Source organism: Somniosus microcephalus, chromosome 3, assembly GCF_052327205.1.
Source record: "Somniosus microcephalus isolate GS21.2 chromosome 3, FLI_Smic_1.0, whole genome shotgun sequence".
NCBI lineage: Eukaryota > Metazoa > Chordata > Chondrichthyes > Squaliformes > Somniosidae > Somniosus > Somniosus microcephalus.
The window spans coordinates 268,097,896-268,112,658 of NC_140989.1; the positions used below are offsets into that span (position 1 = coordinate 268,097,896).

The 14,763-nt window shown below is 38.6% G+C and overlaps 1 protein-coding gene across 2 annotated transcripts in view; it reads left to right on the top strand.

Annotated features, from left to right (window-relative positions):
• The window catches only part of LOC147121907 (UDP-N-acetylglucosamine transporter-like), a 61,808-nt gene extending 48,277 nt beyond the window's left edge, over window positions 1–13,531 (top strand). For both annotated transcript variants that reach the window (XM_085982447.1, XM_085982448.1), the window contains exons 6-8: window positions 1,571–1,689; window positions 4,859–4,992; window positions 12,204–13,531. In XM_085982447.1, the coding sequence (XP_085838573.1) occupies window positions 1,571–1,689; window positions 4,859–4,992; window positions 12,204–12,294 (344 nt within the window). In that variant the 3' untranslated portion in view covers window positions 12,295–13,531. The remainder of the gene's footprint in view (window positions 1–1,570; window positions 1,690–4,858; window positions 4,993–12,203) is intronic.
• Window positions 13,532–14,763: the final 1,232 nt, after the last annotated feature.

Sequence of the window (14,763 nt, forward strand, 5' to 3'; positions counted from 1 at the left end):
ATTTTTGCAAATTTGAACATTTGAATCCGAGTTTTTAAATAAACTAAAAAGGTGACGATAAATATCCCATTCCAATTTTTGCTCTATGCTGTACTTTTGCTTGCCTCCCAAAGTTCTCAGCTACTGTTTGTAAGCAGCAATTTATAGGTTAATATTAAGAATGATTTGGCTTCAAATAACAGCAGTAATGGACCAAAATGTTGTTTTTAATATTTGCATTGTGGTCTGCTATGTTACATTGCAATGGGATTAATTTGCAGTAACTGAATTATTTCAGTGTGATTCTTGCAGCTCACTTTCATTCAAACAGGCAAAATGCTCTGTGTTGCTTAGCCTTGACCAGGCTGTTTGTGAAGACTGCCACTGTTAGCAAAGTTCTGCAGGCTTTTAGCCTTAGGAACTTAATAAAAAAGTGGATTCCTCACTTACTTAATAATAGGAATAAGAAAGAAAACTGTTATTACAATTAAATTAATCAATCAATTATAATAGCACTCCCTTGCAGTATAATGAGGAAGACCTTTCTGTGTAGATATGTCTGAAGTTGCTGGGAACAATGTAGTTGTAATATCTGTCTGAGAAAGGGAAACGGGGCCAGATTAAAGAAATAAAAATGATCATGGCAGCTCAAGTAGTACTGAAACTCCCACTTGAATAAAAATAGTGGCTGTATGGCATTGCATAACAAAATGAAAGTAGCCAAAATTCAGATCAGTTTTTACATTTGAATTAATTTCAAAATCTTCAACATAAAATATGATACATTAAACGTTCATATTTTTGAGTAAGCCTGAGGCAATTTAATTTGACCCACTAAAAAATAAGAAACGTTCATTTGTTTCTCTTCTCTCTCAACCTCTTGTGCATGTTTGGAATATAAAATATGACAACAGTTTTTGGTCATACTTATTTTCAAGATGGATGTGTCATGGGAGTGAGCCATGAGCCTTCTAAAATAGAACAATAAAATAAAAATTTGCTCCAGACCCTCAAGATTTTGCTTCAATAAAAGTAGATGCACCCAACCTGCTCTGGGATCATCTTGCCAGGTCCTGCGATTTCTACACAGGTAATAGAATAAATAAGAAAGGCATTGGTCATGATGATATATCTAAATCTAATAGGCCATAAGCGTTTTTATTGTACTTGTTTGTTCATGTTTAGACCAAAGGCTTTGTTTGGTTTTACCTTTCATAAACTTCATGAAGCGATAGATGAAAGCAATCTGTACTTAAATTGGGGATGTGCATGAAGGAAAGTTATGAGCTCATGCTAAGAATGGTTTAAAGGCTTTAAAAAGCCAGATGGTCTCCTATATATTAGTTTGGTCTTTGGTCACAATTAAAAATTTTAATCAATTCAGCTGTACCTGACCTTCCAAGTGTTCCATTCATAACTAAAAGGATGATCATGATTGCCACTGAATTGATTCAAATTATTCAGGAAAATAGAAAAGAAAGATGAATCTATGCTCATATATATTATGTAATGCAATGAAGACACGAGGCTGGAAATAATTAAAAGGAATATCATGCTGTATTAATATATTATGCTCTTTTGACTCCTGTAGGTTTGTTTGGAAGCATTTTTGGAATGATGGGTGTATATGTATATGATGGGCAGCGAATAAAAGAACATGGAGTCTTCCAGGGTTACAACAAATTCACTTGGATTGTTGTTATTCTGCAGGTATGAATTTAATCTTAATGCAGGTGTAAACATTGAAATGTAAGGGTAGATTTTTCCTCTGCATGCACAGCGCTGTAAAAGCTTGGTGAGGCAAAAACCCTTATTGCAAAACAGGGCACAAGCTGCTCAGTTTTTCCTCCATTAAAATGAATGGATGGAAAACCATGAAGACACTTGTGCAATAAGGGTTTACAGTCCAATGCTGAAGAGGAATATACCCCAGTCTGAGGTAGGCTTTGCTCCTCAGTAGATAGGAAGGAAGAGAAATATCCAGGTATAGCACCAGGTTGAGGTTTCTTCTAAATGTTGCTTCGGATTAATTTTACAATGTTGAAATAACTTTGTATTGATCTGAATTTATCTTGTAGCTATCCTTTTGAGTAGGTTTTCAGTTTGTTCCATTCGGCCAGAAGTGGAAGTCATATGAATGTTTTTGCTTCTGTCCAGTGTTCTAGCACTTGCATAGAATAGTCTCTTTAAAGAACTAGTTATGAATTGCTGACTGGAACCTGTGGGACCTGAAAAATGAGCTGTGAAATAGTACAGGACACAGACTATTTTAATTTGAATATAGGTAATGGGATGAGTCACGAGACTGTTGAGGGAAAATAGCACAGAGAGGTGGTAAAAACTTAATGAGGAGGAATTTTGTCTGAATCTAATCAGTTTCTAACCTTTCCTATGCTCTATTTTAAATTAATTATTCTCTATATTTAAAATAACTTTGTTGGTCTTCATTTTGTTGAAAAATGTGTTGAGGTTGGCAGCTGATTGTCAGCTCTTGATGCTTAATGCCCTGAAGTATTACCTTATTAACTTCTCTCTAATATAATGTTGTAGGAACGTGGGTTCCTAACGAAAAGACTGAGTTCTACTCAGGCAATCAAACAAAACTAACTTTAATGAAACAAACAGGTTTTAACAAGAAACTGCAGGATAACATCGAATGTAGGTCTGCTCTCTTCGGAGGCTCCACGAGGACTGCTCCGGCAGTCTCGTGGCTCACGTCATCACGTTTTCCCGTCAGTGGGGAATCACGTGATGAACGGCGTGACGTCATCACGTTTTAGCCGTGCTGTTAAAGTAACCACGCTCTGTACAGTTAAACAGCATAAATAAAGATACAGACTCAGGCTGTAGCTAACATGTTGTTAAAGGAATTATATACAAACGATCTGAGTCCTTTGGTGGCTCCGCCACAATGTAATCTGATCACATTGCCATTATTTGTCACTCATTACACGACCTCTAGTGATACTGAAAGATACTGCATCCCCTGCCACAGGTGGTAATGCAGCTAATAAGGTTCTCTCCTTCAATTCATAGAATCATAGAATTTTGCAGAACAGAATGAGGCTTTTCGGCCCATCAATCCTTTAGCTGATCTCTCTAGGAGCTGTCCATTTAGTTCCATTTCCGTGCTCTTTCCTTGTACCCTTGTTAAATTTTCCTTCAAATATTAACCCACTTTTAAAGCTATTATGGATTCGGTTTCTACCATTGTTTCTGCTTGTCCCAAAAACCCTTCGTGTTTATAAAAAAAAAAAAAAAAATTTCTTCCCTAACTTCTCCCCTCATTTCTCCCCTCATTCTTTTGATTGTGATCTTAAATTTATGCCCTTTAGTTACCAGTTCGCTGTCCAGTGAAAAAAGTTTTTCCCTATTTCTTTAATCAGAACTCCTTGGGGGTTAAATTGGGCCACATAGTAACCGTTTTTCAGGTGCTAAGTGGCCTCCTAAGGCCCCAAAATGGCAGGCAGGAAGCGTGTGCACACTTCCAATTGGAAGTGCGCCGCCCACCATATTGGGTAAGGACAAACGAGGTGTCCTTTACCCACGCTTGAGACGCCGCCTGCCTCCGGGGAAAATCAACCCTAAATTTTTTTAAATAAGTTAAGTCGATGAGGTCCAAGACCCAATATTCAGGGCTCCTTGGAACTCGCCATTGGTGCCCAGGGGAATAACGTGGCGGAAAGTGTTTTCAAGAGCGCTATCCGGCCCACTAACCCTCAGTTTGGGTTCCGCCAGGACCACTCGGCTCCAGACCTCATGGATACGTGGTGAATTCCCGAGGTGAGGTGAGAGTGGCTGCTCTTGATCTCAAAGTAGCATTCGACTGAGTGTGGCACCAGGAGCCCTAGTAAAACTGAAGTCAATGGGGATCAAGGTCAAAACTCTCCAGTGGCTGGAGTCATACCTAGCACAAAGGAAGATGGTTGTGGTTGTTGGAGGCCAATCATTGTTGCAGAAGTTCCTCAGGGGAATGTCCTAGGCCCAACTATCTTCAGCTGTTTCATCAATTACCTTCCCTCCATCATAAAGTCAGTTTTAAAAATAAAAGATTGACCAGGAGCATTGCTCAGGGTATTTAACTTAAACTGTGAATAGAGAATAAGGTCTTGAGCATAATGTTCTCGGGATGTGGGCCTCGTTGGCAAAGCCAGCATTTATTGCCTATCCCCAATTGCCCTGATACAACTGAATGGCTTGCTAGGCTACTTCAGAAGGCAACCACATTGGTGTAGGACTGGAATCACACACAGGTTGTCCCTTTTGTATTCATTTCCTCATACATTAAAGGACAAGAAAAGTCCATGGGAAATACTTTGTGCTCAAAGTATTTCCCACAAGCACTGTCTGGGGGGGGGGGGGGCGAATTTAGTAAATGTAGTTGTCACCGGCTGTAAAATATTATCAAATATGCTGCTTCAGAGACCTACTGTTTTAGGTCTTTTCTCCTAAGCTGCTATAGTGGCATCAATTACAGGGCAAGGCAATGTGTGACTCGGATAAACTCCATTCACTTCAGTGGCAGCAACATTTTGGACTCCCCTTGGAACCCTGGAAAATGCTGCAGTACCCATAACCAGCAGTTCTTGTGTTAGGGCTGCTCTGGATCACAATTCATAGATGAGTTCTGCCAAAATACTGTATATAATTTTAAAATTGGAAGAAAAATGAATTCCTGACTTATGAAGTCAATGCTACTAAAACCAGGTGCTTTAGTGCATTTCTTTGGTTGATTTTGGTAGTGATGTCAGACTGTAATTGAGATGTAGTAATCTTTTTTATAAAGTTATTTGGTTAAAAAGGATTACCAAAACTCTAAATATACAATTATTTATTGATAATACCCTTGTATTTATACTGCTTTATTGTTTTTGACCAGGCTCTTGGCGGTCTAGTAATAGCAGCGGTCATCAAATATGCAGACAACATCTTGAAAGGATTCGCCACATCTTTATCGATTATTCTTTCAACATTGATCTCTTATTTTTGGTTACAAGACTTTGTGCCCACCAGGTACTGAGAAGAAGGAAGGATTTGTTTTCTTGATTCCTTGTGCTGTTTTTGTCCTTTTACTTGGTTCTATTTTCATTTTAAACAAAATAACCTGTCAAACACCTGTGTAAAGTTGAAAGTAATGTTCTGCAATAGAGGTTTTAAATTCTTTATTTTGTGGAGTCTTAAAAGGCCATTCAGTATTAACAACATTGTTTTTGTAAATTTTAACAATTACTTTGATAAGTCTGGCATGTTGTTTCTAAAAGGTATCGCAAAGACACGTATTTGAAGTTACCTTCATTGTCCCAATCATGTTTTATTTATTAAAGCCTTTTCCCACTTGTATTGTTATATTACTGAAAGTGTCCTAGGTTATGTCACCAAATTCTGCTGTAAAAGTTATTAGAAACATAGAAGATAGGAGCAGGAGTAGGCCATTCAGCCCTTCAAGCCTGCTCCGCCATTCAACGAGATCATGGCTGATCATCCAAACCCTAGCACCCAGTCCCTACACCGACAGCCATCCCACCCAAGCCCTACCCCTTAACTCCGTAACCCCACGTATTTTAATCCCCCATAACACTAAGGGCCAATTTTTATTTTATGTCTTCCGAAAGCAGCTTTATCCTATGAGCTCTTATCTAATACAGCTGGTATGAGACGAGCAGATACCAGGTGCCCCCTAATCTCACACTTTTTCCAAACATCATTTACTTACCAGGTTCCAGAGGTCTTAGAACAGTGATCAGAACCTATTGTCCTATAATGTTATATTTAAATGGCTGATTTAAAAAATATATACTTGCCCAAACTTAAATATGTTGACTGACCAGTGGAATTCCCAGAAAATGGTTATGGGACCTCTTTGTTGATCATATTTGTTTATATTATTGAGTGTATTGTAAAAGAAAGAAAAATTCCATTTGTGGTTAACTAAAAAAGTTAAAGATAGTATTAAACTTAAAGAAAAAGCATATAATTGCACAAAGATGGGTGGCAGGTCAGAAGATTGGACAGAATTTAAAAAACAGCAAAGAATGACAAAGATTAATAAGGAGAGAAAAATTAGAGTACGAGAGAAAGCTAGCTAGAAATATAAAAACAGATACTAAGAGTTTCTATAGATATTTTAAAAAGAAAAGTTAACAAAGTGAGCGTTGGTCCTATAAAAAGTGAGTCTGGGGAATTAATAATGGAAAATGAGATGGCAGTTGAATTGAACAGGTATTTTGCATCGGTCTTCGCTATAGAGGATACAAGTAACATCCCAGAAATAGCTGTAAATCAGGAAATGGAAGGGAGGGAGGAACTCAAGAAAATTATAATCACCAGGGAAATGGTACTGAGCAAATTGTTGGAGCTGCGGGCTGACAAGTCCCCGGGTCCTGATGGACTTCATCCTAGGGTCTTAAAAGAAGTGGCTAATGAGATAGTTGATGCGTTGGTTTTAATTTTCCAAAATTCCCTAGATTCAGGGAAGGTTCCATTAGATTGGAAAATAGCGAATGTAACTCCTTTATTCAAAAAGGGAGGGAGGCAGAAAGCAGGAAACTACAGGCCAATTAGCTTAACATCTGTCATAGGGAAGATGTTAGAAGCTAACGGCCCAGAAATTCGGGTTGGGGGCTTCCCACGGGTGCAAGCCCCCGACCTGCACTTACCTTGCGTGCCGACAGTTGAGCTGTAGGGCCCCGTGGAATTGCGCTCCGGGGCCTGGCCCAGCTGCCGGCGTGCTGTGCTTGCGTGTCCCAGGGGCGTAGTTAGTGCGATGCATGCCCTGGGATCACGAGCCATGGGCAGCCAATTGGAGGAGGGAAAAGCCCATTCATAAGATTGACAGGAAGACCTGTCAAAACTTATAAATACTACGGGCCCCAAAATAGCAGTAAACCTTCAAATAATTTTTTTAAAAATCACACTTTTTAAATAAACTATAAATTACATTAAATAACTATTTTAAACAATTTAAATTTTTGAAAAAAATAATTTTATATTCTAACGGGGCTAAAAATAAACTTACCTTTTAAAGTATTTTAAAATAATAAACCTGTGGAAAAAATGTTTTAATTTTAATTAATTGACCACTTACCTTGCAAAAAGCAGGCCTTATGCCTGCTTTTTAAATGTGTAAATTCTGCAGGCTTACCCTCCCGGGAAAATCTGTTTTTAATTAAAAAAAAACACCAAGTTCAAAGCGCGCGCGCAGACTCCCCTGCGCGTGCGTTCGACCTCTGAACCCCTTCGTTCAGAGGATCGGAAGTGCCGGTTTCCCGCGTATGCGCAGTGCATGCAGAAAACCGGCACTTCCATTCGGCCTACGGGTGAGTACCCCGTGCGTACTCACCTGTGGAGACCCGAATTTCTGGGCCAACATTAAGATGTTATAGCAGGGTACTTAGAAAAGTTCAAAGTAATCAGGCAGAGTCAACATGGTTTTGTGCAAGGGAAATCATGTTTAACCAATTTATTGGAGTTCTTTGAGGAAGTAACATGTGCTGTGGATAAAGGGGAACCGGTGGATGTACTGTACTTAGATTTCCAGAAGGCATTTGATAAGGTGCCACATCAAAGGTTATTGTGGAAAATAAAAGCTCATGGTGTAGAGGGTGACATATTGGCATGGATAGAAGATTGGCTAGCTAACAGGAAACGGAGAGTAGGCATAAATGTGTCATTTTCTGATTGGCAAGATGTAACGAGTGGTGTGCCACAGGGATCAGTGCTAGGGCCTCAACTTTTTACAATTTATATAAATGACTTGGATGAAGGGACTGAAGGTATGGTTGCTAAATTTGCTGATGAGACAAAGATAGGTAGGAAAGTAAATTGTGAAGAGGACATAAGGAGGCTACAAAGGGATATAGACAAGTTAAGTGAGTGGGCAAAGATCTGGCAAATGGAGTATAATGTGGGAAAATGTGAAGTCCATTTTGGCAGGAAAAATAAAAAAGAAGCATATTATCTAAATGGAGAGAGATTGCAGAGCTCTGAGGTGCAGAGGGATCTGGGTGTCCTAGTGCATGAGGATACTATGCAGGTACAGCAAGTAATTCGGAAAGCTAATAGAATGTTATCGTTTATTGTGAGGGGAATTGAATACAAAAGTAGGGAGGTTATGCTTCAGTTATGCAGGGCATTGGTGAGACCACATCTGGAGTACTGTGTACAGTATTGGTCTCCTTATTTAAGGAAGGATGTAAATGTGTTGGAAGCAGTTCAGAGAAGGTTTACTAGACTAATACCTGGAATGGGCGGGTTGTCTTATGAGGCAAGGTTGGACAGGCTAGGTTTGTATCCGCTGGAGTTTAGACGAATAAGAGGTGACTTGATTGAAACATATAAGATCCTGAGGGGTCTGGACAGGGTGGATGTGGAGAGGATGTTTCCTGTTGTGGGAGAATCTAGAACTAGGGGTCACTGTTTAAAAATAAGGGATCGCCCATTTAAGACAGAGATGAGGAGAAATTTTTTCTCAAGAGGGTCGAGAGTCTTTGGAACTCTCTTTCTCAGAGGGCGGTGAAAGCAGAGTCTTTGAATATTTTTAAGGCGGAGGTAGATAGATTCTTGGTAAGCAAGGGGGTGAAAAGTTATCGGGGGTAGGTGGGAATGTGGAGTAATCAGATCAGCCATGATCTTATTGAATGGCGGAGCAGGCTCGAAGGGCCGAGTGGCCTACTCCTGCTCCTAATTTGTATGTAAATGCAGTGCCTTTTGTTCAGGGAGAAAATGGGATGCTATGGGGAGATGATTTTGATCAGAGATGTATTGAAACCTGGAATTGGACTAATGAACAGCATGGCATTTATTATTAAATACATGACAATTTTTTTTGAAATTGAAAATATAATTGCACACTTCAACAAAGTTATCATAAGCAAAATCTACAAGTTTGAAATAACAAGCTGCAATACGGCCACACGAGGGTATTTAGATATTTTGGATAGCTGGCAGATGCAGTTCAATGTATAATAATCAATATAGGAGCAAGGAACAAACAGAAAGGAATGTACATGCTAAATAAAACAGTCCTACAGTAGACTGACAAAAAAAAATTAGTTGTTATAGTGGACAGATCTACGAACCAGTCAACCCAGTGTCCAACTGCAGTAAAGAAAAAGGGGGTAGAGTTTCCGCTTTGGATGCAATTGGGAAATTGCGCCCAAAATGCGTTTGAAATTGCGCTGGTTAGGTTAGGCTTCAAGTTTCCGCTAAAATTTATTTGCATATAATCACAAACTTAAAATCTTCCATGAACCAGCGCAATGGGGCTGCGTAATAGAACGTGGTTGTTTTTTTTTCTCTTTCCATTAAAAAAAATTCCTTGATGTTTTGAAGAACAGTAACCTGGTGCAGTTTTATTAATACAGCTGAAATGGGTTTATCACAAAAAATAAGTTTTTAATCAGAGTCCAGTCCTCCACCTTGACTAACCTAATTTAAAATCACTGAAAATAACTTTTAAAAAAACTATACTGAACCATTTAACGCTTTCATTGGTGTACACTAGTTGATAAATTAAATATGTTTTGATATGAAAAAACTTTTAAAATGTGCCTGTACGCCGAAGAAAATGAGCACAATTTGAAGAGCCTTGCCAAACTAGCTCAATCGGTGGAATCTTGCAATTTTACCTGCATAAAAGATCACAAAAAACGCAAACATAAGTGGTTTTGGGTATAACTCACTTAAGTTTAGAAAAAATTCCCCAATCTTTTGCAATGATTCGGCTGATTCTGCCCGGATTTCACTGAGATAACTTACGGAAACTTGACCCCAAGGTACTGAATTACATTACCAGTGAGACAGAGCACAAATCATAAAGGTTGTATCGTTATGTGTGCTGGTCATCTAATGGGTAGACATGTGGCAGATGCAATTTAATATAGATAAATGTGAGGTAATACATTGAGAGAAAAATAAATAAGGCACGGGAATATATTTAATGCAAAGATAATGAAGGGTGTGGATGAACAGAGACACCTAGGGGTTCAAATGCATAATTTCATGTAAGTGCAAGTGTCGGTTGTTTAGCCATAAAAAGCCAATAGAATTTTGTTTTGGATTTTATAAATGGGGCAGAGTATAAAAGTAAACAAGTAATTTATAAGGCCACAGTTATATTATTGTATGCAGTTTTAGCCCCTCCCCATTATAAAAAAGGACATTAAAGCAAAGGAAATTGTTCTGCATAAGTTCACCAGGTTGGGAATCTAGTTATGAGGAGAGACTTGAGATACTGGGACAATTTCCACTGGAGCAGAGAACAATAACAGGGTTTTTTTTTTAGATTTTTGTTAGTGAACAGGGAAAGACTATTTCTTGTGATTGGGGAGTCAGTGAGAAACGGTCACCATTCCAAATTATCACTTGAGAGTAAGAGGAGGTTAGGACAAATTTCTTTACACAGGGTTGTTGGAGCTTGGAATGTTTTGCCACGGATGTTGATGCAGAGACCATTGCCTTTTAAGAGAAAATTGAATAAATATTTGAAGCAGAGTAAGATGCAATGCTGTGGGGAATGGGGTAGTGGGATTAGTTTTGGCTTGCTCGAGCAAAGATTTGGCAAAGACATAATGGGCCAAATGGCTTCCTCCTGTGCTTGTATATTTCATCAGGCTTTTAAAACCCAATCTTGTGTCATCTAATCACTACTTTTCAATTAAATCTCACCTTTTTGCCTTTTCAAGCTTAGAGGTGTCCTGCACAATGAGCTTTGGCCCTACATTTTAGTTTCTCAAATTAAAAACTGATTTCAAGAGGCATCTAACTGTTTCTGAAGAGAAAGGGGATTGAAGGATATGGTGGACAATTGGTTTGGTGGGATTTAAATCAGTCAAAAATTTATGGGCTTCTCTTGTTCCTAAATATATAATGAGCATGTTATTAAATAAGGTGAACCAAGGAAAATACTTCAGTGTACTAGTTAGCCAAATACAAGCTGCTCCCACCCCAGAGTCTCATAATGAAACTTTAAGCCTATATTAGTAAATAAGATGTCCAATTAACTTTCCTTCATTAAAGCTGCATTCCTTCATTAAAGCTGCATTAAGATAGGGCTCATGGGATTGGGGGTAATACACTAGCATGGATTGAGGATTAGTTAACGGACAGAAAACAGGGAGTAGGAATAAACGAGTCATTTTTGAGTTGGCAGGCTGTAGTGGGGTACTGCAAGGATCAGTGCGTGGGCCTCAGCTATTTGCAATCTATATCAATGATTTGGATGAGGGGACCAAATGTAATATATCCAAGTTTGCTGCTGATGCAAAGCTAGATGGGAATCTAAGTTATGAGGAGGATGCAAAGAGGCTTCAAGGGGATATAGACAGGCTAAGTGAGTGGGCAAGAACATGGCAAATGGAATATAATGTGAAGTTATCCACTTTGGTAGGAAAAATAGAAAAGCAGAGTAAATGGTGAGAGATTGGGAAATGTTGGTGTTCAGAGGGACCTGGGTGTCCCTGTGCATGAATCACTGAAAGTGAACGTGGAGGTACAGCAAGCAATTAGGAAAGCAAATGGTATGTTGGCCTTTATTACAAGAGGATTTGAGTATCGGAGTAAAGACGTCTTACAGCAATTATATAGGGCCCTGGTGAGAACACACCTGGAGTATTGTGTACAGTTTTGGTCTCTTTATCCAAAGAGGGATATACTTGCCTTGGAGGGAGTGCAATGAAGGTTCATCAGACTGGTTCCTGGGATGGGGGGGATTGTCCTATAAGGAGAGATTGAGTAGACCAGGCCTATATTCTCTAGAGTTTAGAAAAATGAGGGGTGATCTCCTTGAAACATACAAAATTCTTTCAGGGCTTGACAGGGTAGATGCAGGGAGGATGTTTCCCCTGGCTGGGGAGGCTAGAACCAGGGGTCACAGTCTCAGAATAAGGAGTCGGCCATTTAGGACTGGGATGAGGAGAAATTTCTTCACTCAAAGGGTGGTGAATCTTTGGAATTCTCTACCCCAGAGGGCTGTGGAGGCTCAGTCATTGAGTATATTCAAGACAGAGATCGATAGATTTTTGGATATTAAGGGATATGGGGATAGTGCAGGAAAGTGGAGTTGAGGTCGAAGATCAGGCATAATCTACCTCAACTGGGCTCGCTGGGCTGAATGGCCTACTCCTGCTCCTATTTCTTATGTTCTTATGTAAGATATGTTGCATGTTAATTCGAAGCTTTTTTGGGGTGGAAAACTTCATCTGTAAATCTGTGTTTTTCTGTTTTAGTGTCTTTTTCTTCGGGACCATCCTGGTGATAATTGCAACGTTTCTTTATGGATATGAACCCAAGAATACCTCCGATCCAAGCAAAGCATGATGCAGTGTCAGTCAGCAGAAAACTCCATTCATGTGCAGGTGCAAAACTTGTTGAAGAGTCGAAACGCTGGCATCTGAAGGCACTTAACCAATTGGAGATAACCATCCAAAATGTGTTCTTTAACTTCGAGAGTTGATATTAAGGAAATTGCTGGCATTATAATAAGCGAATGAAAGTGAGAAATTTTATGTAATTTCATAGGCTCTCAGTGAGTGTACAGAATAATGGTGCCCTTTGAAATATCAATGATTAAATACACATCACACATATGTAGTCAGATAAGTTAGTTGAAAGGATCATGCTTGAGCTTAGTGGCAGAAATAGACTTATGCAATGTGTGATCAGGGTTCCTAAATTAACGGGGTTTACTGGTAATTGTGGTTTTTTTTTGACAAGATGTTTTAAATCAAATTGAAGACAAGTTTGACAAGATCAAGCATGTTTATTTTTAAGTGTGTGCACACATGACCGGTGTCCAATATCTGCCCTTCACCTGAAGCTACAATAATTTAGTCCAAAATCTGCTTTTTAACAAAACACAAACTACAGCTTCTTTGTTGAGGATTAGATGAAGAAAATTCCATACGTTGCTGTAAGCCAAGTTTTCCCTTGCAATCTCTCAAAGCAAAGTGGCCACTTTACTTCTGTGCTTACTGAGCACACATTTCTTTATTATGAGATTTAAATGGACCAAGCCATGGAATCTGATCCCCAAAACACCGGTTAAAAATTCCAGAATTGCATGTGATGATAAACTGAAATGGACTTATTTAGTCACCATAAACCAGTGGCCATGGATACAAGTAGTATTGCGTCACTCTTTATAGTGATACTGATGTGGGAAAATAACATTTTGTTTAGATAATTTGTAGTGGTAAAGTCATTGGAGAATGGTTAGTCTGACTGACTGTGACTCAAATGTTTTTTTTCTGGCAATGAATAGACTCTTTTTGAAAATTTTTATCTTAAACTTATTTTCAAGAAAAAACCCTCCTAAATCTGTACCTTTAAACTTTGTGGTCCCCTGCTGTGAAATGACCGGTACTACCTGATTAATATGTTAATAGAAACCTGGAACAGGCAACAGCACTGACATATTTAACAAAATGTGATCACAGTTAACATTTGATATTGCAAAAATCACTGGAACCTTAAACTGTATTCTCCACATTACATTGTTTTTCTTCTATTCATATCACTTTTGTCTTCAGTTTTGTACATAAAATCTGACCATGCAGTTTAAGGATTATACTTGACTATCTGAATATTGTATTTTAATAGAGGGTTTATAAGAATTGTACAAGAAAACTCGCTCATATTTCTTGTCTGGTCTAACTTTGATAGAATATTATAAGCACAGGAACAGTCACTTAGTCCATCAAGTCTGTGCCAATGTTTTTCCACTTTCCTGTCCATCACTTGAATATTTGAGAAACTAACAAATTACATTTTAAACAAATTTATGGATGCTGCTTCAAATTTGGTTTGTTGTGAGAATTCTACAGTCCAATCAACTGTGTGTAAAAAAAAAAAAAAAAAAATCTTTTCATTATTTTGTGATTTATATTAATTTGTGCCCCCTTGTTATCACATCACCAACCAATGGAAACAATCCATCACTACTTATCATAACCCTTACTAATCCTAAAGACCTCTTACTTAATGGGGGGACAACCTTAACTTATCTCGGTTCTCTTCATAACTATAACTTATCTCTGTTAATACTGTATTGTAGTTCATCAATGTTGCACCTTTTTCTGTTTTTTATATCCTTCCTATAATGTAGCTCCTAAAACTGTAAGCAATACTCCAACTGTGGGCTAGGGTCTTTTAATGACTTGTGTATCTGATCACCAGGATCTTTCGGCTTCTCTACGCCATTTAAAATCTTATCATTTAAGATGTATTTCCTTTCTAATTCTTGTGTTTTTACATTTCGTGCATTCACTGGCTTCTGCCTCCTTTCTGCCCATCCTGCTAGCCATCTATGTCCTCTGCAGTCCTCAATTTGCTGCATCACCTAAATCGGTATCATCAGCAAATTTTGATTTTGTTCCCTCAATTCCAGATCATTTACAAATAGTGTAAATAAGATCAGCCTCAACAGACACTGTAGAACACCGCTTGCAAAGTTTTTCCAGTATCAGAAATCTGCCTTCTGCCCTCCAACCATCTCTATCTATATAGCCACATTCCTCTTAATTCCAAGTGCCATTATCTTTACCATAACTCTCCGATGTGGTACTTTATCAACTACTTTTTGAAAGTCCATATAAACCACACCCACTGCATTTTCTGTATCTGTCATCTTCCTTTTTTTAGTATCGTTTAGAAATGGAGCTATAGGTAGTGCAGTCTTGCAGTACAGTTTACTGGTACGTGGTGTCAGAGTGTTTAAGATGCTGATCTGTGGCGGAAGGTATCAAGGGTAATCAGGAGGCTGGGGAAATTGGAAGAGTTCTTGTGACT